This window comes from Myotis davidii, unplaced genomic scaffold (genome assembly GCF_000327345.1).
Source record: "Myotis davidii unplaced genomic scaffold, ASM32734v1 scaffold416, whole genome shotgun sequence".
In the NCBI taxonomy this organism is placed as follows: domain Eukaryota; kingdom Metazoa; phylum Chordata; class Mammalia; order Chiroptera; family Vespertilionidae; genus Myotis; species Myotis davidii.
In genome coordinates, this window is record NW_006287324.1 from 327,761 (window position 1) to 352,063 (window position 24,303).

A 24,303-nucleotide genomic window follows, 5' to 3' on the forward strand; every position below is an offset into this window, starting at 1 on the left:
TCTGCACAAGATGGCTATGCTCACAGCAGAGGCAGAGTAACACAAGATGGCTGCACCCACAGCAGAGGCAGTGTTCCCGTAACAAGCCATAATGAGCAATCAGCAGGGACCTGAGGCTGCGTGGAGCCAGGCCGGGGTGGGGGACCTGAGGCTGCACCCCCACAACCTGGTGGAGCTTGATGAGGGACCTCAGGCTGTGCCCCCCACCCAGCAGGGTTTGACAGGAGACCTCAGGCCACAACCCCACCCAGTGGAGCTTGACAGGGGACCTGAGACTGCACCCACCAACCTGGTGGGGCTTTATGGGGGACCTGAGGCTCTGCCCCCCGCCTGGCGGAGCTTGACAGGGGTGGGGCCAGCCAGGTCTGAATCTCCTCCAATGGGAGTGGGGCTGGCGGGGTCTGGGTCTTGCACAATTTTGAGGTGCACGTGGGTGGTTGGGGACTTGACTCTGGGTCCCATGCCATTCCCCACACTCTGACAGGAGGAAGATTTTCATATACATTTTACTAATTTTCTTTCATCTCTGATATTTCTATTATAGAGAAAAGGCAAATAGCAATATTAACGCATTTTCTCTAATTAATTTCCTTTTAATGTGCATGAAGTTTGTGCACGGGGCCGCTAGTATATACAGTATATATATTAGAGGCCCAATGCATGAAATTCATACAAAAGTAGGCCTTCCTTCTCCCGGCTGCTGGCACCAGCTTCCCTCTGGCTCCTGGGACCCGGGCTTTCCTCTGGCCACTGGCAGGCACCCCAGACCAGGCTTCATCCAGAAGGATGTCCAGTCTAATTTGCATATTATACTTTTATTATTATAGATATATATGTATATAGATACAGATATATTTTTAAATTCTTTCTAATTTAAAAATTAGTGCTTTACTAACTTATTTATGTGAGGGCACCTGAAATTCATAATATAATTTCAGACTTCCACAAGCTATTTTAAATTTAAATCTACCATAAAAGCTTACATTAATTCCACCAACTGTTGGAAACTCCAACTTAATATTAAATATATGCAATATATGTACTCTCACCTATGGGAAAACAACCCTTTATGACTTATACATATTACAATTAATATTCACCCTCTGTTTTGTATTAACTCTGACCCCTGCTAGCTTTTATTACATAGCAGATGGTATAAGATACCAAGTTTTGAGACAAATTTCTAGGCAAAATAATAAATAAATAAATAAATAAATAAATAAATAAATAAATAAATAATAAAATTGGCAAATTGGATCTACTAACATTTTCTCTTTCAGCTTTGTTAAAGTTCTATCTTATTTTATCTTATTTTATTGGGGGAGCATTCCTGTCCTGTTCCTTGGACAACAATGCGTTGAAGAACCCTAGATTTCAACATCACAGTTGTAAGTAATATTCACCATCAAAATTTTAACCTACCTTAGAAATCAGGTGTATGTTTTTCTTACTTTATGACTTTGTTTATTGTGTTTGTTTGTGTCTATATTTCCATTCAGGATATTATGATGTGGACAGTTGGACTACCTTGGACTGCCAGATCTGGGATTTATTGTTTTACAGAGCTTGTACCCATTGTTCTCAAAAGTTGTAGTTTATATTCATATTATTAAATGCAGCAATAATAGCAATGCTAACATACATACAACAAAACTATGATTTTAATTGCTATCTTATATTCTATTATCTCTCTTCAATTGCAAGCTAATAGTGTATGCAACCCACCAGAGATAAAAATCCAATATCTCAAAGAGAAATAAAAAAGATTTTAATCTAAGATAAAACAAAATATTTTTCAAACAAAATTTTCTTAGTGCTTTGACTTTGGTAACAAAATTAAATTTATTTCCTAAGTAAAAACCAATTAATAAAAGGAAAAGCCTGGCAAGGAACTGAAGAACAATGACCAGATTAATCATATATATAAAACCCTAATATGCAAATAGACCAAACGGCAGAACAATAGAACAACTGAACACCCAGTCACTATGATGTGTACTGACCACCAGGGGGTGCACACGGAACATAGTGGGCATCAGCAGCAGGCAGCAGTGCATGGAACATGGTGGCATCAGTCGTGGTGGGATGGTGGAGCAGGTGAGTGGGGGCAGACCAAGGCAGGGCACTGGTCGCTGTCATCAGGGATAGCCTCTAGTGGTTACTAAAAATTCTTTGCTCCCATCCGCCGAGGTCCTGCACAGTGCTCTCACCTGCTGCTGGTGCCCAGCACAAGCCCTGATTGCTCAGCGCTGTCAGCAGGTGCGAGCAGCAGCTGCCGGCCCTGATTGCCCCTCAGGACTTCTTCACCTCCCCCTGCTCCTGAGGGGTGACTGGGGTTGGGAGCCACCACTTAGACCCACTGTGGGTGCCAGCCCCGCTTGCACCTGCAGCCAGCTCCAAAGCTGCCTCTCACACCTGCTGCTGGTTCCTGGCACCAGTCCCCATTACTGGGCGCTGTCAGCAGGTGCAAGCAGCGGCTGCTGGCCCCGGTTGCTCCTGATGCTTCTCCACCTCCCCCTGCTCCTGAGGGGCTATCAGAGCAGCAGCTGCTGCTCGCACCTGCTGATGGCACCAGTCCCAATCGCTCTGCACCATCAGCGGGTGTGAGCAGGGCCAGAGCCATCAGAACGTGGTAGGGGAAGCAGCAGCAGCAGAAGCAGGGCTGCCGGCAGACAGGGGACCAGAGGCTATGGTGGGAAAGGCCAGGTGGGGGCATGGAGGATGGGCTAAGACCCACCCCTATGCCCACTACAGCCTTGTGGCCCACAGTTCCTTTCAAGGTGCACGAATTCATGCACTGTGCCCCTCGTTATTTATAAGTGACTTGGAATAATTGACTTAATTTTTGTATGGATATTAAACAAATTATTTTTTCTCAAATTATTTATTTCATGTTGAAACTTTAATTGCAACTCTTGCCCGTTTTTGTTTTGATCTAGTTCTCTATTTTAATAATAACATTTTAAAAGTTGTAGTCCATGAGTTATAGTATAATTATTACCCTACCTCTTTTCAATGCTGCCTGTATGTTATAAAAGTAAGATCACTGGGCTAAAATCAGAAAGATTTGGGATACTGGTAGATGCTACCATCTGGTTTTAGCTCAGTGGTTGTAAAGATGTTACCTATGCTTCCATCATTATTAAGATTGGGATGTATTTTTCTCTAAAATATTTTCTGAATATTTTCACCATTTGCAGTGAGTAAAATCACTGTGAAATATTAGTTTGTTTGCCAATGCAACCATAAAAGTAAATATATTGTAACTAAAGTTATAAAAATTCACTGATTTTGAACCATCAAAAATGTAAATACTGTACCTGTCTTTAAATATATTTTATTGATTTTTTTACAGAGAGGAAGAGAAAGAGAGAGAGAGCCAGAAACCTCGATGAGAGAGAAACATCGATCAGCCGCCTCCCGCACAACCCCCACTGGGGATGTGCCCGCAACCCAGGTACACGCCCTTGACCGGAATCGAACCCGGGACCTCCCAGTCCGCAGGCCGACGCTCCATCCACTGAGCCAAACCGGCCTCGGCTATACCTTTCTTTAAAAAGTTATAAGGATGTTGTCCAATTATACCAAGAAGGTAGTTTAAGATTCTCCTAAGTTTCAGTGGTGAGCTATGTATATTCATGATAAGGTGGTAATAGATCTTGTTTGTTTATTCTTAAGTATTTTAACTTGTTTATAATAAATATTAACTTTGAATCATTTCCAACTACTATTTTTGAAGAAAATCCAGGTGTTAATTTAAAATTAGACATACATTCTCTTCATCAGATCATATATTTCCAACAATAGCAGTAATGTTTTCATATACACTGTTCATTGTGTATATGTACAGTGAGAGAGAGAATACATACTTTACATGTATATTGACATATACACATAGAAATAGATACACACATATATACAAAAATAACTAACTGCAATAAAGTTTAGTGTTTAGCTGTTGTTTTATATTTCCAAAATACTTTAGAAATATTAACTTATTAATTATATTACCCCTTAATTGTTCTGTTATTTAGTGAGAATAAATATTTTGTGTTCTGTCACATATTCAGCCCACTCTCTTTTGATATTTCAGCAGGCAGTTGTCTTAAAACCAAAATTTTCTGGTGTTGAAAACAGTGACAAACTATTGCTTCCTAGCTAATGAGAGCAAGGTAGCAAAGGAGGTGCATTTTCACACATTTTAATTAGAATGTAAGTGCAGTGGTAGTTGTGGAGTATTATTATCCAGTACCAGGAAAGTCCAACATTTTTCACTTAGTTATTATAGTATTTTATAACTATCAATTTCTCTTCTTTTTTATATCAAGTCATTCCTTTAAGTTGGAGACCAAGAAAATAAGATTATACAAGAGTTTGAGAGAGAAAGGAGTAAAAGGTAGTATAAACTAATATCTGATATTATAGTGTCCAGGTCTGATGATAATGCTGAAACCAGAAGACAAATTGGTCTAGAACGTATAACATAGAAAGAAATTTATCTTATCTTACTTTTGTTTTGACCACTGAAAGTCCAGCTGTAGACTTCTTCTCTTTATTTCCATTTGTAAGAAGAGATGGAGAGTAACATAATAAATGCCTGGATATCAAACACTGATATAGCTCACTGAGGAAAATAGTGGAACTTCCAACTCTATTGATCTTCAGAAAGGACCCCAGTACTTAGTAGAATGGCTTATATTTACCCTTGATCAAAAGGTAGGGTATTCACTTTGAAGATTCTCCATGATTCCACTGAAATATTTTGCTTTTTAAAGGTTATAAGTGGGCTGAGAAACCAAAGGCCAAGGGTAAGTTGTCCTTAGCAATAATTAATCTTGGTAGTAAGTTATGCCCTGAAGAGCCAAAGTTCATTTTATAGATCCCTAAAAATGTATACAATCCAATACTTTGCAATGTTAAGGGATCACATTGAGAAAGGATGTTACATTCTTTTAATTTTTCTCTTTTGAAGAAAGTAGCAAAGCTAGGGGATTTCAAGATGGTAGCAGAATAGGTTGAAGCTATAATCACCTCCTCCCATGACCAAATGGGAATTACAACTAAATTAAAGAACAATCATTCCAAATAACCAACTGAAGACTAGCTGAATAGGAGTCTTATAAACAAGGATTTACAGAGGAAGTTCTATTGAGATTGGTAGGAAGGGCAGAGAAACTAGAAGAGCTGTCCCTACTCCCATGGGCAGCAGCTAAGAGGTTCTGGGGAGATATCTCAGCTACAGGGAGATCCCTGTAAGAAGTATGGTGTCTAAACCCAAAGCTTGGCTCCCAATCCCAGAGCACTGAGCCAGGAAGAAACCCACAAGTAATATCTCTAATATCCGGCTGTGAAAAGCAGCAGGGTTGCTATCTGACAGGAAGAGACAGAGTCCGCTGGATACACAGACATACTCTAAAAGGACCAATGCAGATGCATCATCCCTTATAACAAAAGGTTGCATTCAATTCCCAGTCAGGGTACATACTCATGTTTCAGGTTTGACCTCTGGTAGGGGTGTGCACAGGAGGCAACCGATTGATGTATCTCTCTCTCCCTCTCCTTTCCTCTCTCTCTAAAACCAATTAAATAAAAAGGGCCAATGCACAAAATTTCATTCACAGCCACTGACCCTGGGTTCTGGCAGAGGGAAAGTGGAGCAGACTAGAGTAGTATAAGGAGAGCCTGGGGTTTTAGGCTTTGGGGAGGGAGCTGTGGGGACAGCCATCAGAGTCTCTAAGTTGAGTCATTCTACAATTCAGCAGTCTCCATCATTCTTGTGTGGAGCACTCCCTTCCATATGGCATCAGCCTAGGAGAAAGCTATTGCCCCACACTCTGGACTCTCTTTTGCCCCACCCTGAGAACCTTAGACCCTTCTGAGGCTTCAGCTTCCTTGGCCAAGGTTTAGAGGTTTGAGCAGACTCAGGAGGTGTCAGGGACTGAGTTGTCTGGATTTGGGGTGGGGCTATTTTTTCCACTTTCCTGTGAACCTGATTGGCATTTCCCACTCATGAGAAATCCAATAAAAACACTTTCCCGACTTCTGGCAGACCCATCCTCCGGGCTCCAGAGGCCCCATCCAGCCAACTCATAATGGCTCTGCCATTTCTAGGTTGTGGAAATATCCAGGAAAGACTGAATACTGTGGTCTGGGGCAGGTATCACACTAACCATTTCTCTGAAGCTTGACTGGCACCTCCCCAATGGGAGATCCATTAGACCAGTGGTTGGCAAACTGAGGCTCATGAGCCACATGCGGCTCTTTGGCCCCTTGAGTGTGGCTCTTCCTAAGCCTTAGGAGTACCCTAATTAAGTTAATAACAATGTACCTACCTATATAGTTTAAGTTTAAAAAATTTGGCTCTCAAAAGAAATTTCAATCGTTGTATTGTTGATATTTGGCTCTGTTGACTGAGTTTGCCGACCACTGCACTAGATCTTCTCCCCACTCTACAAGAGGTTCTTTCAATAACTGAACTTAACAGGCAGCTGGTAGGCAGAAGCTGCAGAAGGCAGATCTCATCGGGGTGCCTTGGGACTTTTGTTGACATTTCCCTGAACTGGATGTTGGTACAAGCTGGCTTTGGTGCTTATCTTGGTCCTTCCTGTGTGCACACAAGCCCAGCAGATGCAGCCACAATTATGGGTCACTTGTAGCTCCAAACAGGCTACCAAGAGCCAGGCACAGACTGATATTGTCCTGCTTGAGTCCATCCCAAGCGGCCCAGAAGCAACACACTCAGTTACCAGCTTTAGACAACATCAGAGCAAGACCCAGTAAACTTCACAATATCCAGAGGGCAATCTCAGTGGGCATTAAACCCTGCTGAGGCAAACTCTGCTTTATGCAGTCAGCACCTGCACAGCAGCTCACATGCTATGGTTGGTGTTGAGCCTCACAGTCAGTCACCCTAAGGTTCAATCACATTCACAAACAGAGCAATAGCAATCAAGACTCAAGTAAACAGGAGGGACCATATAACCAACACAAGTGACATTTCTAGAACACCCAGCTCAAATGATCAAGGAGATTGCACCAGTGGGATACATAGGACATCTACTATATAAGGTCACCCCACAAAAAACTGGGAGTCATATCAGATCTATCTAATATATAGAAACTAATATAAAGAGGCAGCCAAATTGGGGAGACAAATAAACAGGCCCCAAATGAAAGGACAGGAGAACACCCCAGAAAAAGAGCCAAATCATTTAGAGGCAAGAAATGTATCAGATAAATAGTTAAAATTAATGGTTATTAGAATGTTCAATGAATTTAGTGAGAACTACACAGCATAAAATGGAGCATAGAAACCATGAAAAGGAACCAGTTAAAAATGAAGAATACCATACCTGATATCAAGAATACATTGGAACCCTGGCTGGTGTTGCTCAGTTGGTTGAGTGTCATCCCATGGACCAAAATATTGCTGTTTCAATTCCTGGTCAGGATACGTGCATGGTTTGTATGCTTGTTCCCAGTGGGGTGTGTGCAGGAGGCAGCAAATTGATATTTCTATCTCTCTCACTGATATTCCTTTCACTCTCCCTCTCCCTTATTCCTCTCTAAAATCAATAAAAAAAAAACATTAAAAAAAGAATACACTGGAAGAAATAAAAAGTAGGTTGGATGAAGCAAAGAATCAAATCAGGAATTTGGAAAACAAAGTAGAAAAACCCCCCACAAAATCAGAACAGAAAAATATTAGGAAGAGTGAAGATATTTAAGGGAACTTTGGGACAACATAACGCATGACAACATTCTCATTATAGAGGTTCCATAAGGAGAGAGTGAGAGCAAGGGATAGAGAATGTATTTGAAGAAATAAAGACCAAAAACTTTCTTAACCTAATGAAGAAAAAAGACACACAAGTGCAGGAAGCACAGAGAGTACCAAACAAGATGAATCCAAAAAGACCCACACCAAGACACATCATAATTAAAATGGCAAATATTGAAGACAAATACAGAATCATAACAGCAGCAAGAGAAAATCAGTAATGGGAGCTCCTACAACAGAGCTCCATAAGAATGTCAGCTGATTTCTCAACCCAAATACTTCATGCCAGAAGGGAAGGCATGTAATATTCAAAGTGGTAAGAAGCAAGGACCTACAACCAAGGCTATTTTACCCAGCAAGGCTATCACTTAAAATTAAAGGACACATAAAATATAAAACTAGGCACCAATCCAAAGGAAAAAAAAAACCCTGAAAAATACACAAACACATCAAGGCTAAATAACATGTTATTAAACAATGAATGGATTAACAATGAGATCAAGGAAGAAATAAAAAAATACCTTTAAGTATATGAAAATCAGAACACAGCAACCCAAAATATATGGGACACAGGGAAAGTAGTCCTAAGAGGGAAATTCATAGCATTACAGACCTATCTCAAGAAACAAGAAAAATCTCAAGAAAACAACAACAACAAAACTAACTTTACACTTAAAGAAACTTATAAAAAAACAACAAACAAAGTCAAAAGTGAGTAAACATCAGAACAGAAATAAGTGAAATAGAGTAAAACACACACACACACACACACACACACACACACACACAAATAATCCCAATGAAACCAAGAGTTGGTTCTTTGAAAATATAAAGAAGATTGACAAAATTTTAGGCAGAGTCATCAAGAAAAAAAGACAGAGTAGAAATAACAACTGACGCCAAAAAAATACAAAGGGTTGTAAGAAAATATTATGAACAACTATATGCTTAACAATGTGGATGAAATAGACAAAATCCTAGAAACATACAATCTCCAAAACAGAATCAGGAAGAATCAGAGAATCTGAATTGACAGATCACAATTAATGAAATTGAAACAGTAAAAAAGCAAGCAAACATAAACAAAATAAAACAAAAAAAAAACTTGCAACAAACAAAAGTCTTGGGTTGGAGGTCTTCACAGGTTAATTTTACGGAACATTTAGAGAAGAACTAACACCTATGTTTCTCAAACTATTCCAAAATTTTAAGAGAAGGAAAAATTCCCAAGTTCATTTTATGACACCAGCATTATCCTAATTCTAAAACTAGATAAAGACACTACAAAGAAAGAAAATTATAGGCCAGTATCCCTGATGAACATAGATGCTAAAATCCTCAATAAAATATTAGCAAACCCAATCCAGCAACATATTAAAAAGGTTGTACAACATGAACAAGTTAGCCTTATTTTAGGGATGCAAGGTTGGTACAATATCCACAAATTAATAAATGTGATACAGCACATAAATAAAATGAAGGGTAGAAATCATTTGATTATATCAACAGATGCAGAAAAAAACATTTGATAAAATCCAGCACAATGTGATATTACCTCACACTTTTCAGAATGGCTATCATGAATAAATCAACAAACAAGAATTATTGACAAGGTGAATAAAGAGAAACTGCACTGTTGGTGGGAATGCAGGTTAATGCAGCCACTGTGGAAAGCAGGATGGAGTTACCTCAAAAAATTATAAATGGAACTGCCTTATTATCCAGTTATTTGGCTTCTTGGAATATACCTAAAGAAACCTGAAACACTAATTCAAAACAATATATGAACCCCCATGTTCATTGCAGTGTTACTTATAATAGCTAAGATTTGGAAGCAGTCTAAGTGCCCATCAGTAGATGACTGTATAAACACGTGGTGCATTTACACAATGGAATACTACTCAATCAACTCTAAATAAGAAAATGTTATCTTTTGTGACAGCATGGATGAACCTGGAGAGTTTTATGCTAAGTGAAATAAGCCAGTCAGAGAAAGACAAGTACCATATGATTTTACTTATATGTGAAATCTAATGAACAAAATAAACTAGCAAAAAAAGTAGAGACAGACTCTTGGATATAGAGAACGTACTGACAGATGTTAGAATGGAAGAGGTTTGGGGTAGATGAGAAGAGTGAAGGGATTAAGCAAAAAAAAAAGAAAGACCCATGGACACAGACAACAGTATGTTGATTGCCAGAGGGAAGAGTAGTGGGGGAGTTAGAAGAAGGTAAAGGGAGGATAAATGGTGATGGAAGGAGACAAAATACAGATGATGTTCACAGAATTATATGCCTAAAACCTATGTAATTTTAATAACCAATGGCACTCCAATAAATTGAATTTAAAAAGAAAAAAGTAACTAAAGGACAAACCAAAGATCTAGCTATCATCTGTCTACCTATCATCTCCATAGATGGTTTATTCATTCATTTGTAATAGGATTACAACTGTTAACAAAACATAAATCCAGCTTTTAAGAAATTTATAATTCTTTTTATGAGATAGAAAATTGAGCATGAAATAAACAGGCCATAATCACACAAAGTGATAAGTCTATTGAAAACAAATTTTTTGTGTGTCTAAGGAAGTCCATGGGAAAAGCATTCAGCAAGTTTAGGATGACTTATCTGAGGAAGTGGTATCTCTGAGAAGATGTGGAGGACACTCGTTGGTTGGTGAGGCAGATGTGAGAAAGGAAAGAGGAGAGAGGAATCCAAGGCAGAGGACACCTGGACTTGCACAGTGTCAGAGGCAAGAGAGGACTGTAGTTATGAAAGAAGAAAGGAGGAGAGGGGAATGATGAGAGGAGAAAGTCAGAGGCTAAGTCATATAAAGCTTATGGGCTTGGTTACAAAGGTTTTTTTGTTTGTTTGTTTTGTTTTTGTTTTTAGCAGGAAAGGGACATAATCACATTTGTATTTTAGAAGGATGAGTCTGGCTACCATGAGGACACTACAGGAGGCGATAGAACTGTAAGCAGGGAGATGGTTGCGTTGATCCAGGAAGAGGCAGGGGAGGTCTGACCTGTGGCTGAAGAAAGCAAAGTTATGTATCTGATGGTGAATCAACCAGAGAGTCCAGTAGAGCGATGGTTTCATTCGTTCTTACCTAAGGCGGAGAAGATGGCTGCTGCCCAGAACATTTCTCCCATTAGTGCAGGAATAAATAGGAGGCCGCCCATGCGTTTGCCATAGATCTGCTGAAATGGGTCTAACATAGTCACATAGCCCCTGGATCGCATAGGTTTTGCAAAAAACAGACCACCTAAAAGGAATGAAAAAAGTGTTTATGACAAAATTACTAATTCTTAATGTAATAGTCTTTGCCAACCTTTTATTATGCTACAATTTCTCAAGGGAAATGAATTTTTAAGGACACATGTTTTAAGGAACCAGTCTAAAATATAAATATAGAACCAAGCAATATTCAGCAAGCAAAGGCAAGTTTCTTCATACCTTTATTATTGTATGTATCCAAAGGACAATTGAGTGGTGTATCTGAGGCATGTGGATTAGAAAACATGGACCAGCACAGCACCCACTAAAATGCCTTGATGCATCACTGAGCACAGCAAGTGTTAAGATATTTTGATTAAGCCCAATATTTAATTAAAGTATTTTAGGTGCAAAAATAAGTTAGGAATACTCTGTTGTATAATATTCTTGATCTTTTATTAGTGTGATTTACACAAAGAAATTCAGGTACAATTCAAGTTGATTCATTTTAAATTATATATCCATGCTATTTTTGAAAGAAAAAAGAAACACCATTATGTTAAAAAAATCACTGTTATGATAGCTATAATATCAAGAGATTTTTTTATGTATTTCATAATCAAGAAGTTGAATAATCTAAACATGTGCTACCAATTTCTGTAGTAGCTAAAGATTTCTGGTAACATTTTCCCACAATAGTTATTTACATTGTTTGACTTATTTCACTTGTTATCTATATTCCTGTTCTTTACTGAGGGGGTCACTGAGGTTTGAACTTTCACTTACCTAAAATCAGACTGAGAGAATATCCAATTGGTGCCTGAGCCCAAGCTAGACCATAATCTGGTACATACACTGCTTCAGCTGTCCCATTGATGTAACCTCCTCCAACCCAGGTGGCTGAAAGAGAATGAAGAATGAGGGAAAGATATTCTCACACCTGTCACACCCTAGGCCTGCTCAGTCTAGATATTGGCCATTAGCCTCATGTGGCTATTTATTGAGTATATTAAATGTGGTTAGTCTAGCTGAGATGCTCTACGAGTCTAAAATATACATGGATTTCAAAGACTTAATATGTTAAACAATTTTAAAAGGACTTAGTATGGAAAATTAAATGTAAGATATGACAATGATGTTTGTATTGCTTACATTGTAAAATGAAAACATTTACAATATACTGAGTTAAATACATTCTATTATTTACAGTAATTCAACTATTTTTTATGTTTTCTAAAGTGGTTTGTAGAAAACGTAGCATTACATTTGTGACTCTCATTATATTTCTATTGGACAGGGTTGCCCCAGATATTTTCTAAATCCATTTAGTCATCAACACTTTTAAATGATATTATTAGTACACAAAGTTTGAGATAATATGTAATATGGTACACGATTATTTCTATTCTCATAAAACTACAACTTTCCCCTCAGCCTCCATAACATCAGTCAAATGTCTTTATTTCAAAGTTCTTGTGTTTTAATTGTATTGATCTATTCCTATTGATCATGACTATTGTCCTCAAGGTGTGTGTGTGTGTGTGTATGTGTGTATTGTGTGTGTGCATGCACATGTGTAGTTGTCGGTGTGTGTACTTTTTGTTAATAGAGTCAGTTTAAATCATAATTAAGTTGTACTTACTACCTTAAATTGTTAAGAGAGTGAAGGGGGGAAAGATATGTCACTTACTCCCAGGTGTCCTAAAATGAGGGGTGAACAAGCTGGCGGGGGGGCCAGTGGGGGCAAGTAGGCTGGCAGGGGGGGCAGTTGGGGACAACCAGGCCAACAGGGATGGGGCAGTTGGGGGTGACCTGGCCAGCAGTGGGGGGCAGTTAGGGGTGATCAGGTTGACATGCAGAGGCAGTGAGGGGTGATCAAACTGGCAGGAGGGGGCAGATAGGGGCAACCAGGCAAGCAGGCAGGCAGGTGAGCTATTAGGAGCCAGTGGTCCAAGATTGTGAGAGGAATCCCAGATTGGAGAGGGTGCAGGCTGAGCTGAGGAGACCCCCCACCCCCATGCATGAATTTCATGCACTAGGCCTCTAGTTCAATATAATATCTGATTCTTGCTGAAAAACTAAAGTTAATGAAACACTTAAATTTCTGCAGTTTATATATTTTAAGAGTATTAATAAAACATTTAAGATAATCCCTATGGAGAATTTGTGTAAAATTATGAGGAACATAGGTTGGCAAGAAGCTTACCAGATATGAGATTGAATTCTAAGCTGTATATTACACTTTGACTTTAAAAAATTCTTTAAAACCTCACAGAATGTAAATGAAATTTCAAAAATATGTATATGAAGCTATAGAAAACAAGCATTCTCTTGTGTTCACACCAAAATCTATCTAGCTTTTAAAAAAATCCAAGTGCAAAACAAAGACGAGAGAATATTATTTTTAAAGGGTCAACATAAAAAATACCTCCCTGATGCCGAAACCGGTTTGGCTCAGTGGATAAGGCGTCAGCCTGTGGACTGAAAGGTCCCAGGTTCGATTCCGGTCAAGGGCGTGTGCCTTGGTTGCGGGCACATACCCAGTGGGGAGTGTGCAGGAGGCAGCTGGTCGATGTTTCTCTCTCATCGATGTTTCTAACTCCCTATCTCTCTCCTTTCCTCTCTGTAAAAACTCAATAAAATACATTTAAAAAAATACCTCCCTGAAAATTAATTTGAAGTATACTTTAATGGGAAGTTTTTGTACAAAACCCTATAGTGGACACACAGTTGGCAGCCATTGTCATCTTCATAGTAGCTTTTGCATGGGAGTTAATAAATAACCAAAGCTATCATTTTTCTTTTTCATTCGAAGCCCTGCTGAAATTTTTGAAAGGGTTCCCTCTCCCAGCCCCACTGAGTATGTAACTAGGACCTGAAAAGAGGAATCCTCTCAGGCACAGGACCCGAGACTATCTTCCATCTTCCTCCTAGAAGCTAGAACTGGTAACAACACCGGCAATGTTTTATTGCACAAACCAAATGGCCTGATGGTCTTATGAGCACGAAGCTTATTAGTAATCATTTTTCACTGTGTAAGTCTCCTTCCATTATCCAAAAAGAAAACTGGTGCCTGAATAATCACAAACATTATAACATAGAAGTGAAAATGTAATTATTTGTCATAGGTAGAGCCCCTCCATTTTTATCAAGCTAGCACCTTCGAGGACAGAGTTTGCTCTGCATATTTGTAAATTTCATGTCAGATGCATTTTTATTTTCTATTTTTATTCTTTATCAAAAATATGAAATCAATTAATTTGGCAAGGGTTAGATAATATGGTTCATATTTTAAAAGAATTAAAATATTGATCAAGATTCTTTTCAGTTCTGAGATTAGAAAATCTTTTAAAACTGAGCTAAACCATGATTCTTTATAAGAAACATTATAATTCAATTTTTCTATACAATTTAACAGACTATAGGTGAAATAAGCCAGTCAGAGAAAGACAGATGCCATATGATTTCACTTATATGTAGAATCTAATGAACAAAATAAACTAACAACAACAAAAAATAGAAACAGACTCATAGAGAACAGACTGATAGCTGTCAGAAGGAAGGAGGTTGGGGGCTGGGTGAAAAGGTGAAAGGATTATGTGATTATGCAAAAAACAAATGAACAAAAAAACCAACCCCCCCCCCCCCAAAAAAAAAATCCTCATAGACACAGACAAGAGTATGGAGTTAGGGTGGAGGGAAGTAGGAGAGGGTAAAGGGAATATTCATGATGATGGAAGGAGACTTGACTTTGGGTGGTGATCTCATAATACAATATACAGATGATTTATTATAGAATTGTACATGTGAAAGCTATATTATTCTATTAATTGATGTCAAACCAATAAATTCAACAAAAATCAATGAAAACAAAGGAGAAAAAATGGAAAATATTATTAAGAAAACAGCCTATTAGATTGAAAAAAAATACTGTAAATGATAAAAAAACAAATTCTGAAATATCTTTATGGACTAAATAAATAGAATGTTAAACTAGAGTAATAAAACATTATAACAATTTACAATAAAAATGCTTTGATATACAACAGCTTTATTCTTTCCAACTTTTTTTTTTTAGTAAAATCAACCACCTTTGTTTTATTTTTATTTTCTTCATAATAGGAGAAATCTGAGGGAAATATAGTCACAATTTTTTCAATCCTCTTCAAAAGTCAGTATCAGTTCTGGATCTTTAAGAGAAAGAGGAAATGCTATAATGAAAACTGAAGATGAAAATATAAAGTTGTGTTCACTGTTCATCAATGGATAATAAGAGAATATAAATAAAAAAAATCCATGCCAAAATTTCAGTGAATGCTTTTTATTCTTTGTGATTTTGAATTTATCTAATTTCACATATCAGGCATCATAGAAAATATTTTGTACAATACAATTTGTTCTGGATATGTGTGTATGGAAAAAAAAAAAGACACAGGATAAAAGTCCTTACAACCATGTACATTTATAAAGAAATAAAGAGGAACCAGTGAGAGGGCTAAGTGTGATGAGATCATAAAAAAGGCCGGGCGTGGCTCCCAGAAGACCTGGGTCTGGCCCCGACTCTGGTCTTTGTTAACCATGTAAATCTGTGTGTTCACTTAACCCCAAACCACTTTCATAGTTCCGAAATGTAAAGATAAAGACATTCAGAAGGACCAAATGAAACCTACATATACTTGGCCAAGAGTTAACAAAAGAAAATGTGAATATCTGAAAAAAAGCCTATCATACACAAATTATTATAGAACATTATAGATTTGAGATGGCCAAACAGATGTAGCCTTCACAGATCGGCTTGGTAAAGTATTTCCCACAGAGAGCAAATCGTTTCTCAATAACACTTCAGGGCTGAAAGTGGGCATCATTTGGATATGATTTCCAAAGGCTTATTTTCCCATGAGCACTCAGAGTTGCTGTTAGTATGGGTTATATTGCTGATGTTTAAAAACTACTGAGATCCTAAAAGAAAAGGTATTTTTTAGCAAATATGTATCCAATTATATTAAAAATATAATTTTAAATTGTTTTTCAGAAAGATTGTCAATGACCAAAAAGAACATAAAAGAAAAATAAGCCACCTCTTAAACAGGACCACCTCTGGGCAAAAGGGGATAGAATATCAGCCCCTCCTGGCACAGAGAAGGTTCAAATGAGAGAGAGCTGCAGGTGGGGGCTGGGGATTTCTGTTAAGACATGCCCTGAATTTTTTCCTTTTGTTTCAAGGAAAAGATTTTGGAAATCTTTCCCTTCAGTGCAGTGGATTCCTAACATCTGATTGTCCTTCTGCAAAGAAATTAGTTTATCAAATGGGATAATTAATTTCAAATCAGGGCATCAATGGAATTGTGTTGCCCCTGAATTTATTGTTTAAAGCCATCACTAGTTATTGTTTACTGATATTCATCATTTCAGAGAGTGCAAAGTCACAACTTCATACCTATGCTAACGAGCAAGATGAGATGCTGACCTTATCACATTAATTACCAGATACATCACTTGTAAGACTAAGACACTTTTGCACTCTCATCCACCTCTTTGTTTTCCCTGTTCCCACCCTCTGAACAGCCCAGACAGCCCAGGTTTGTTTTATTCAGATTCTACATAGTGGTTAATTATATAATCATTTTGTTCAAATACTGCTGAGTTGAACAGTTTTATTTTTGTTTTAAATAAATGTAAAATTATTTTTAAAATATATATGTAATGAACACAAAGGATCCTGAAGACAAAGAGTAACATTTGCTTTGTCATTCTGAGAGACCAAGGAGGGGTAGGCAGCATGGAGCTGGACATCTGAACCTACCTGTCATGGTGAAGCCGCCTACCAGCAGGCCAATGTCTCGGCCACCAACTATGATGGCCTCCCTGCGCTCCTCTGCGCTACCACTGTTTTTGGTTTTCCAGGCAGCCCATATTCCAACAGCCAATATTAGAAGGTAGAACAGGATGATAGCTATCAGTCCTTCCACATGGAAAGCCATTTTTATCTAGAGGTCTGGAATCTTCCACAGCTGGCTACTTCATTAGACTTCTGAAGAAAATACAGTAGCACATTATAAACCAGTCATACATACATAGCCAGTCGGAAGTAAATCAACTGGCTCATGAGAAATCCTTTGCCACTTGAAGAAAAAGTACATTGAAATCGCATGTTAAACTAGTAGTCACCAACAGGTGCCTATTATATTATTCTATTTAACAATATAGCATTGTTTTGAGCATTCAAGAAAAAAAATGGAAGTGCTTTGTAACAAATGTAATCATAATCATTCTGTGTTTAATAAATTCTTTCAATATAAAATTAACCTTTTCTTGTACCTTAACTCAGTAATTCAGTCAAGACATCACTTAGAAAGAGCATGCATCTGTTTGCTTTTGAGAATTAACTTACTATTCCATCTAGAATTATTCAGTAAGGTAAGTATATCGTAAAAGGCTACTCTGAGAATTATAACACATTTGTTCATTTATTCATTCTTCTAGCCCTTCCTTTAAACAGTTTCAGAAAATGGTCCAAAAGCAATGTGAGGTGAAGCTATCTTAAGAAAAAAACAAAAGAACTTTAGGAAAACCTATTCCTAAAACACATCAACTCCAATTTTCAACAAGTGCCTGTGGTTCAAGTTTCTGTAGCTACTAACGATGTTATGTGTAACATCTTGATCAACCTTCTTCCCCATCCACTGTCCTTTGTTCCTTTCATCTCGCCCCTCCCCCTCAATGGTATACACAAGAAACCATTTAAAAATTACATCAAATCCTTAAAAATATAAGAGTGTCAAAGACATTAAAATCAAGATTCTCAGAAGACAGATGTCAACTTCTAACATCTTCACTTTTTCTTTGTTTCCCCCCTCATGACCCAGCTATTTCACACAAACACGTTCTGGGGGAAACTGCTATTTGTGCACGCAGGTGGGTAAGAAAGAAAATACAATAACACACAATACACCAGCCACACATACTTAGCCAGTATTTTCTTCCTTGGGAGAAGAGCTAGCTTCCCTAGGACTCCGGAGGAAGGAAAAGAAGCCAACCTAACCGGGAAGTTCTTTCTGGGGCCACAGCGGGGTGCTCCATGACCCTGCCCTCCTTCCTGGGCCCCTCTGCCCACCGCTTGCGCGAGCGAGGACCTGGTCGCTTCTCTAACCGGACTTTCTAGCCGCTGGCACCTGATAACCCTGAGTGCAAGGGAGTGGACGGCCCGCGCATCACCAGGAAGAGGCAAAATAGCCGCGTCCTTGGGCTCTGAAAACGCCCTGCTGCGCGCCTACCTGAGTGATCCCCACGCGGAGAAGCGCTGAGCCCCTCTGGCTGCTCCGGGACCGCTGCCCCCGGGAACCGCGGTGGCGGAGTCTGCAAGGGTGCAGTGGAGTGTGTGTGTGTGTGTGTGTAAGGGTGAGTGGGAGGGTGTGGCCGGGGGTGCAGGGGTGGGGGCAGGGCCAGGCACTGGGGGTCAGGATGCCCGCGCGGCTCTTCGCCCAGATTCTCCAAGAACCTGGGCGCACGCGGAGTTGACAGGTGTGGGCGCCGGCGGAGGGCGCGTGGCACGGGGCGAGGCAGTGATCATCCCAGTACTGGCAAAAGTTCCCTTTATAAGAGCGGCCGGTGGGGGCGATCGTCAGATCTCAAGATCGGACGTCAGAGGAAAGTGGTGCTGGGGCGGATGCTGGGGCGGGTGCTGGGGACAGTGCCCTCGGGAGCAAGGTGGGTGCCCAGGAAGTCCGGTCTGAAGAACTGGGGCGCAGCCTGGGCTCCAGGCCAGTGCCACAGTGACACCCTGGTCCCTGACAGTTGCAGGGAGAGTCCCACCAATCCCCCTTCTCTCCTCCAGGAAAGAGGGCGTGATTCCCTGGGGTCATTACCAATTCTAACTTCCCTGGACTCTGGTTGGAAGCAGGGAACTGGGAGGGTCTCACACAATTATATTTTTAGGGAGCAGCTGGAAGTGCAATAGAGAAGAGGGGTCAGTATTCTTCCCAGACTTTGTCTGTCTGGTGTCCTGAGGCTTCTGTCACTGAGAGCCCAGAGGCATGCATGCTCCTGCTGCCTCCCTGGCCTCAGGGAGCCTGATTGTGGCTTCCCTGGAGATGGGTTCTATCCAGCAGACATTTCCAGAATGTTTCAAAAGTCATTTCTCAAGTCCCCTTTTACTTTTAAACAGAATCAAATGAAAGATTCTAGGAGTTGTCCAAAACACATAAAGTTACTGCATAAGGTAGGCAAGACAGCTTTCCTTATAGAACAATTAGGTTGCTTGCCCACAAAAATTTATTCCAGAACTCCAAAGAATTTCCTGTAGAAGTTTAAAATGTCTATCTGTCCACACCTAGATATCTATATTTACATGCTACCTAGATTATTTAGATATTCATGGATATAGTTACATATCCATAGTATACATAACTATCTATATCATTTCCATAGTTCACCGACCAGTGTATTAAACAGTAAAATATAAAAATCTAAACTGACAGAACAAATAAGAGTATTTTTTTAACTCTTGTCCACCTCTTTCTAGGCAAAATTTCTGATGATCCCCACTCTTTTTACACTGGGTATAGAAATGAAGCCTCAAGTTTATATCACTACTCCTTTCCTTTGTTCTTGTAAAAAGAGTAACTGCATCCTCCACCATGTGTGAGATAAGGAAGCCTCCAGGAGTTCACAGAGAACAGACAGGGGGAAGGGCCTGCATGGACAGCTATGTCTTTCTGCTTTTCTGGAAAAGGCTGAGGCAGCCTCTCAACATAGTCCTTTTCACATGAAAGGGTTATACATTGAAACAGTTTTGAGTAATGGACTCTGGACTTTGACCACAGTTTTAATTTATGTCTTACCTACCAGAATAGAGTTAAGGTGACAGTGACAAGCAGCTAGTGGTGTCACAGGACTGGCATGGGCTATGGCAGTGTCTGAAATCTGCACAAGGCTTAGGTCAGGAAGCTAGACTCAAGTACAAAGAGGGAAAAAAGAGCTGGCTGTCCTCACAGAAATACCACCAAAGCTTTTAGGTATATGAATTGGGAATACAGCCAGGACATGACTCTCTTTGGGGCCCACCTAATCCACTTTAAGAAGCCAGACTTGCCAGACTAGATTCAGTGCCAAATCTGGGAAGATGCAATAACCTTGAAGATGGCCAAAAAAAAGTTCTGACCTGGCAGAGCAGCTGTTTTCATGACAAAAGCACCAGTTGAAAATAACAACTGCTAATGCACTGAGTCTACTCCTGTAAAGACATTTCCTCATTTGCCAAGTCTTTTGAGCTCCTGTGTCTGATCTATGGATGATACTGCAGTGATTTCTGCTCCAGAACGTACCCTCCCAGACACTTACTCTTTTGTCTTCAGTATGTACCTCTGTTTTCAGTCTCCTGAGAATATGTGATCATGCTTGGAGTTAGAGAAATACATGTCAGTTGAAGATTCATTGCAGCTTTGGAGGATAAAAAGCAGTTTTTCATTTCCAAATCATTTATTTATTTCAGATACATTTTCTAAGTGGCTTTTATGTTCCAAGCACTGTCCTAAGAACTAAGAAACATGTAGAAAATTATATAGACACCCTGCCCTTAAGCAATTTCTCTTCTGTGAAAGGAAAGAAGGAAAAAGTAAACAAAAGCTCTACTTCAGTAAGCTATTATAAATGCATGGAAAGATGTATTATATCTGTATGCAGATGTTAGGCAAAGTACAAACTAAAGTCCTTAATCAGATGGAACAAGAGGGAGATTTATTCATTCAACAAACACATGGCAAGCATCCACTATGATCCAGGAATTATCATATGTACTAGGTATATACCCAAGTGACTAAAACCAAATTAACCCTGTTCAATGAGCTAATGGTCTACAACCTTGCTACTGAAGTGTGGCCCTGGGAATAACACCGTCAGCATCATCTTTTTAAGATAATACTGGCGATCTGAGAAGAACATCACTTGGCATACATGTATTGAACATGAATGTAAATGCTGATGATATTGGGGGTTCTATTTTAAGTCCTTATCCTTCATAATGTCCCAGTTTTCTCACACAATTTTTACTTGAACTTTTAATAACTTTAATTGATTACATTTAGCTTTAATTGAAACTTGACCTGTCATTTCAAAACCAGAGTGATCATCAGAATCATAGAGTGCAGATTCTAGGGCCCCATAGCAAGAATTCTGATTCACTAAATCTTGGGCAGAATTAAAAAATATTTTTTTAGTAGGCCATTTTTTTTTTTAAAAAGCAGCTTTAGATTAGCAACAAACTTGGGCAGAACTATTGTCAATATACTCCCTCCGTCCATGCATGCACAGCCTCATTAACATCCATCATTAGTATCCCCCACCAGAGTGGTACATTTGTTATAATGGATGAACTTACAGGGACACATCAGCATCCAGAGTCCACAGTTCCCATTCGGGTTCATTCTTGGTGTACTTTCAGTGGGTTTGTACGAATGTATAATAACGTGCATCTTTTATTATAGTACATATGGAGTAGTTTCATTGCCCTAAAAGTCCTTTGTGCTTCATCAACTCATCTCTCCCTCCCCACTGTCTCCATAGTTTGTCTTTTCCAGAATGTCATAGAGTTAGAAACAAACAGTAAGTAACCTTTCAGATTAGCTTCTCTCAGTTAGTAATAGCATTAAAGCTTCTTCCATGTCCTTTCGTGGTTTGATAGCTCATTTTCATCGCTGCATAATATTTAATTGTCTGAATGTACCAGTTTACTAAAGAATATTTTAGTTGCTTCCAAGGTTGGGCAATTATGAATAAAGCTGTTATAAACGTCCATGTACAGCATTTTGTGTGGGCATACATTTTGACTCCTTTGGCAAAGTACAAAAAAGTGTGATTGCTTGATCCTATTTGGTAAGAGTATATGCCCAAGTGATTTAGTTTTTAATAAAGTGTCCAACTCTCTTTCAAAGTGGCTGCAGCATTTTGGATTCCTACCAGCATTGAATGAGAGTTCCTATTGTTCCACATCCTCACTAGCATTTAATGTTGTCAGTGTTCTAAAATTTAGCTCTTCTAATAGATGTGCAATGGTATTGCATTTTTATTTTAATTTGCATTTCCTAATGATATATGATGTGGAGGGAGTATATTTTCATGTGTTTATTTGCCATCTGTTTATTTTTTTATTTTGATGGAGATGTCTTTTAAAGTCATTGTCCTATTTTTAATCAGGTCGTTTGTTTTTTATTAAGTTTTAAGAGTTCTTTTTATATTTTGGATAACAGTATTTTGTCAGATGTTTTGTAAGTATTTTCTCCCAGTCCATGGCTTGTCTTTTCATTCATTCTCTTGGCAATGCCATTTACAAAGCAGAAATTTTTATTTTAATTCCAACTCATCAATTATTCCTCTTATGTGTTGTGCCTTTGGTATTGTATATAAGAAGTCACCTTCAACCCTGGGTCATCTATATTTTCCCTCTATTAAAATCTCAGAATTTTGGGGTGTTGTATTTTACACGTAGGTCTGTGATTCCTTTGGTATTAATTTTTGTGGAGGTTTTAAGGTCTGTGTTGAGATTTTCTGTTTGTTTTCTTGCATGTGGATATCCAGTTGTTCCAGCACATTTTTTTTAAAGACTGTTTTTGCTCAATTATAATGTCTTTACTCATTGTCAAAGATCAGTTGACTATGTTTATGTGGGTCTATTTCTAAGTTGTATATCCTGTTTGCCTTTTCTCCATTTGCCACACTCTCTTCATTGCTGGAGCTTAATAGTAAGTCTTAAAGTCAAGTAACATCTGTCCTCCAACTTTGTTCCTCTCCTTTAGTTGCTATTCTGGGTCTTCTGCTTCTCCATATAAACTTTAGGACAAGTTTGTCAATATTCAAAAAATACCTTTCTGGAATTTTTATTGGAATTTCATTGAATCTACAGATCAAGTTGGGAAGAGCTGATATCTTGACAATATTGAGTCTTCCTAGACTATCCATGAACTTGGAATATCTGTTCATTTATTTAGTGTTTTTTTTTTTTATTCCTTTCATCAGGGTTATATAGTTTTCCTTATGTAGATCTTATACACATATTGTTAGATGTATTCCTGTGTCATTCATTTGGGTGCTATTTTAAATGATATTGTATTTTTAATTTGTTTCCACTTGTGCATTGTGGGTGTAGGAACACAGAAGTTTTAAAAACTTTCTCCGTTGATCCTGATGATCAGCTAGGTTGGGGGAATCTTGCTGTGTTTCAGAGTGGAAAGAGTTTTGAATTCAAAACAGACAACTCTAATTCCTATTTGCTAGTTATGGCATCTTCAGCAAATTATTTTGTCCTCTTTGAGTTTTAATTTTATGTTCTGTAAAATGGCAATAATAAATGTGCCAGGTTAGTGTTGATAGCATGGAAATATGAAGATTAATGTGAATGGCAAATGTTAAAACACTAATGCTCAGTATATGGCAAGCAACTGCTGTTGCACTGGCTTCTGTAGTTGCTTTGACTTTTCCTAGAAGCCTGTGGTGTTCCATCCCTGTTAGTGGTTCACAACCAGTGGGAGTGTAAGTGTCTCAGCCTATTTTGTTATCTGATGGTAAAGAAGTATTTTGCTACTAATTTAGAGGTGCTTCATGAGTTCACATGTTCTGTGAACCACTTCATAGGCTAATAAGTAACTCATGATTCTTGACCAATTTTTAAATCCAATGGTTGTTTTGTTTTGTTTTTTTGTTTATTTGTTTTTGTAGATAAGGTTGGAGCAATAATACACTTTCAGAAAAATACATGTGGAAGAGAAACAGCTTCTTCTTCTTCTGCCTCACCAACAGTTCCTGGCAACTTTTCTTCTAAAAAAAATGGTTTTATTGAATTTTTTAAAATTAAATTTATTGGGGGCTACATTGGTTAATATGATCGTATAATTTTCAGGTGTAAGTTTCTATGTTACAAGATCTGTATATTGTACTGTGTGCCCACCACCCAAAGACAAATTTTCTATCATCACCATATATTAGGACCCTCTTACCCCCACCCCTTTCCCTCTGGCAACCACCACAATGTTGTGTTCACAAGTTGCATATTTATATCACACATGTAAGTGAAATCATATGGTTTTTAGCTTTTTCTGACTAACTTACTTCACTTAACATAATGTTCTCAAGGTTCATCCATGTTGTTGCAAATGGTGCTCTTTTATCCTTTTTTATGGCTGAGTAGTATTCCATTGTGTGTAAGTACTACATCTTCTTTATCTAGTCCTCTGTCACAGGACACTTTGGTTGTTTCCCATGTTTTGGACACTGAATAATGCTGCAATTATCATAGGGGTGCATATATCTTTGCA

The 24,303-nt window shown here is 38.6% G+C and overlaps 1 protein-coding gene across 1 annotated transcript in view; it reads right to left on the reverse strand.

Moving 5' to 3' along the window:
* SLC5A7 (solute carrier family 5 (sodium/choline cotransporter), member 7) overlaps window positions 1-16,980 on the reverse strand; it is a 38,342-nt gene extending 21,362 nt beyond the window's left edge. The window contains exons 1-3 of the mRNA XM_006759085.2: window positions 16,803-16,980; window positions 11,786-11,899; window positions 10,893-11,048 (exon numbers count right to left, since the gene is read on the reverse strand). Coding sequence (XP_006759148.1) covers window positions 10,893-11,048; window positions 11,786-11,899; window positions 16,803-16,980 — 448 coding nt within the window. The remainder of the gene's footprint in view (window positions 1-10,892; window positions 11,049-11,785; window positions 11,900-16,802) is intronic.
* Between the last annotated feature and the right edge of the window lie 7,323 nt (window positions 16,981-24,303).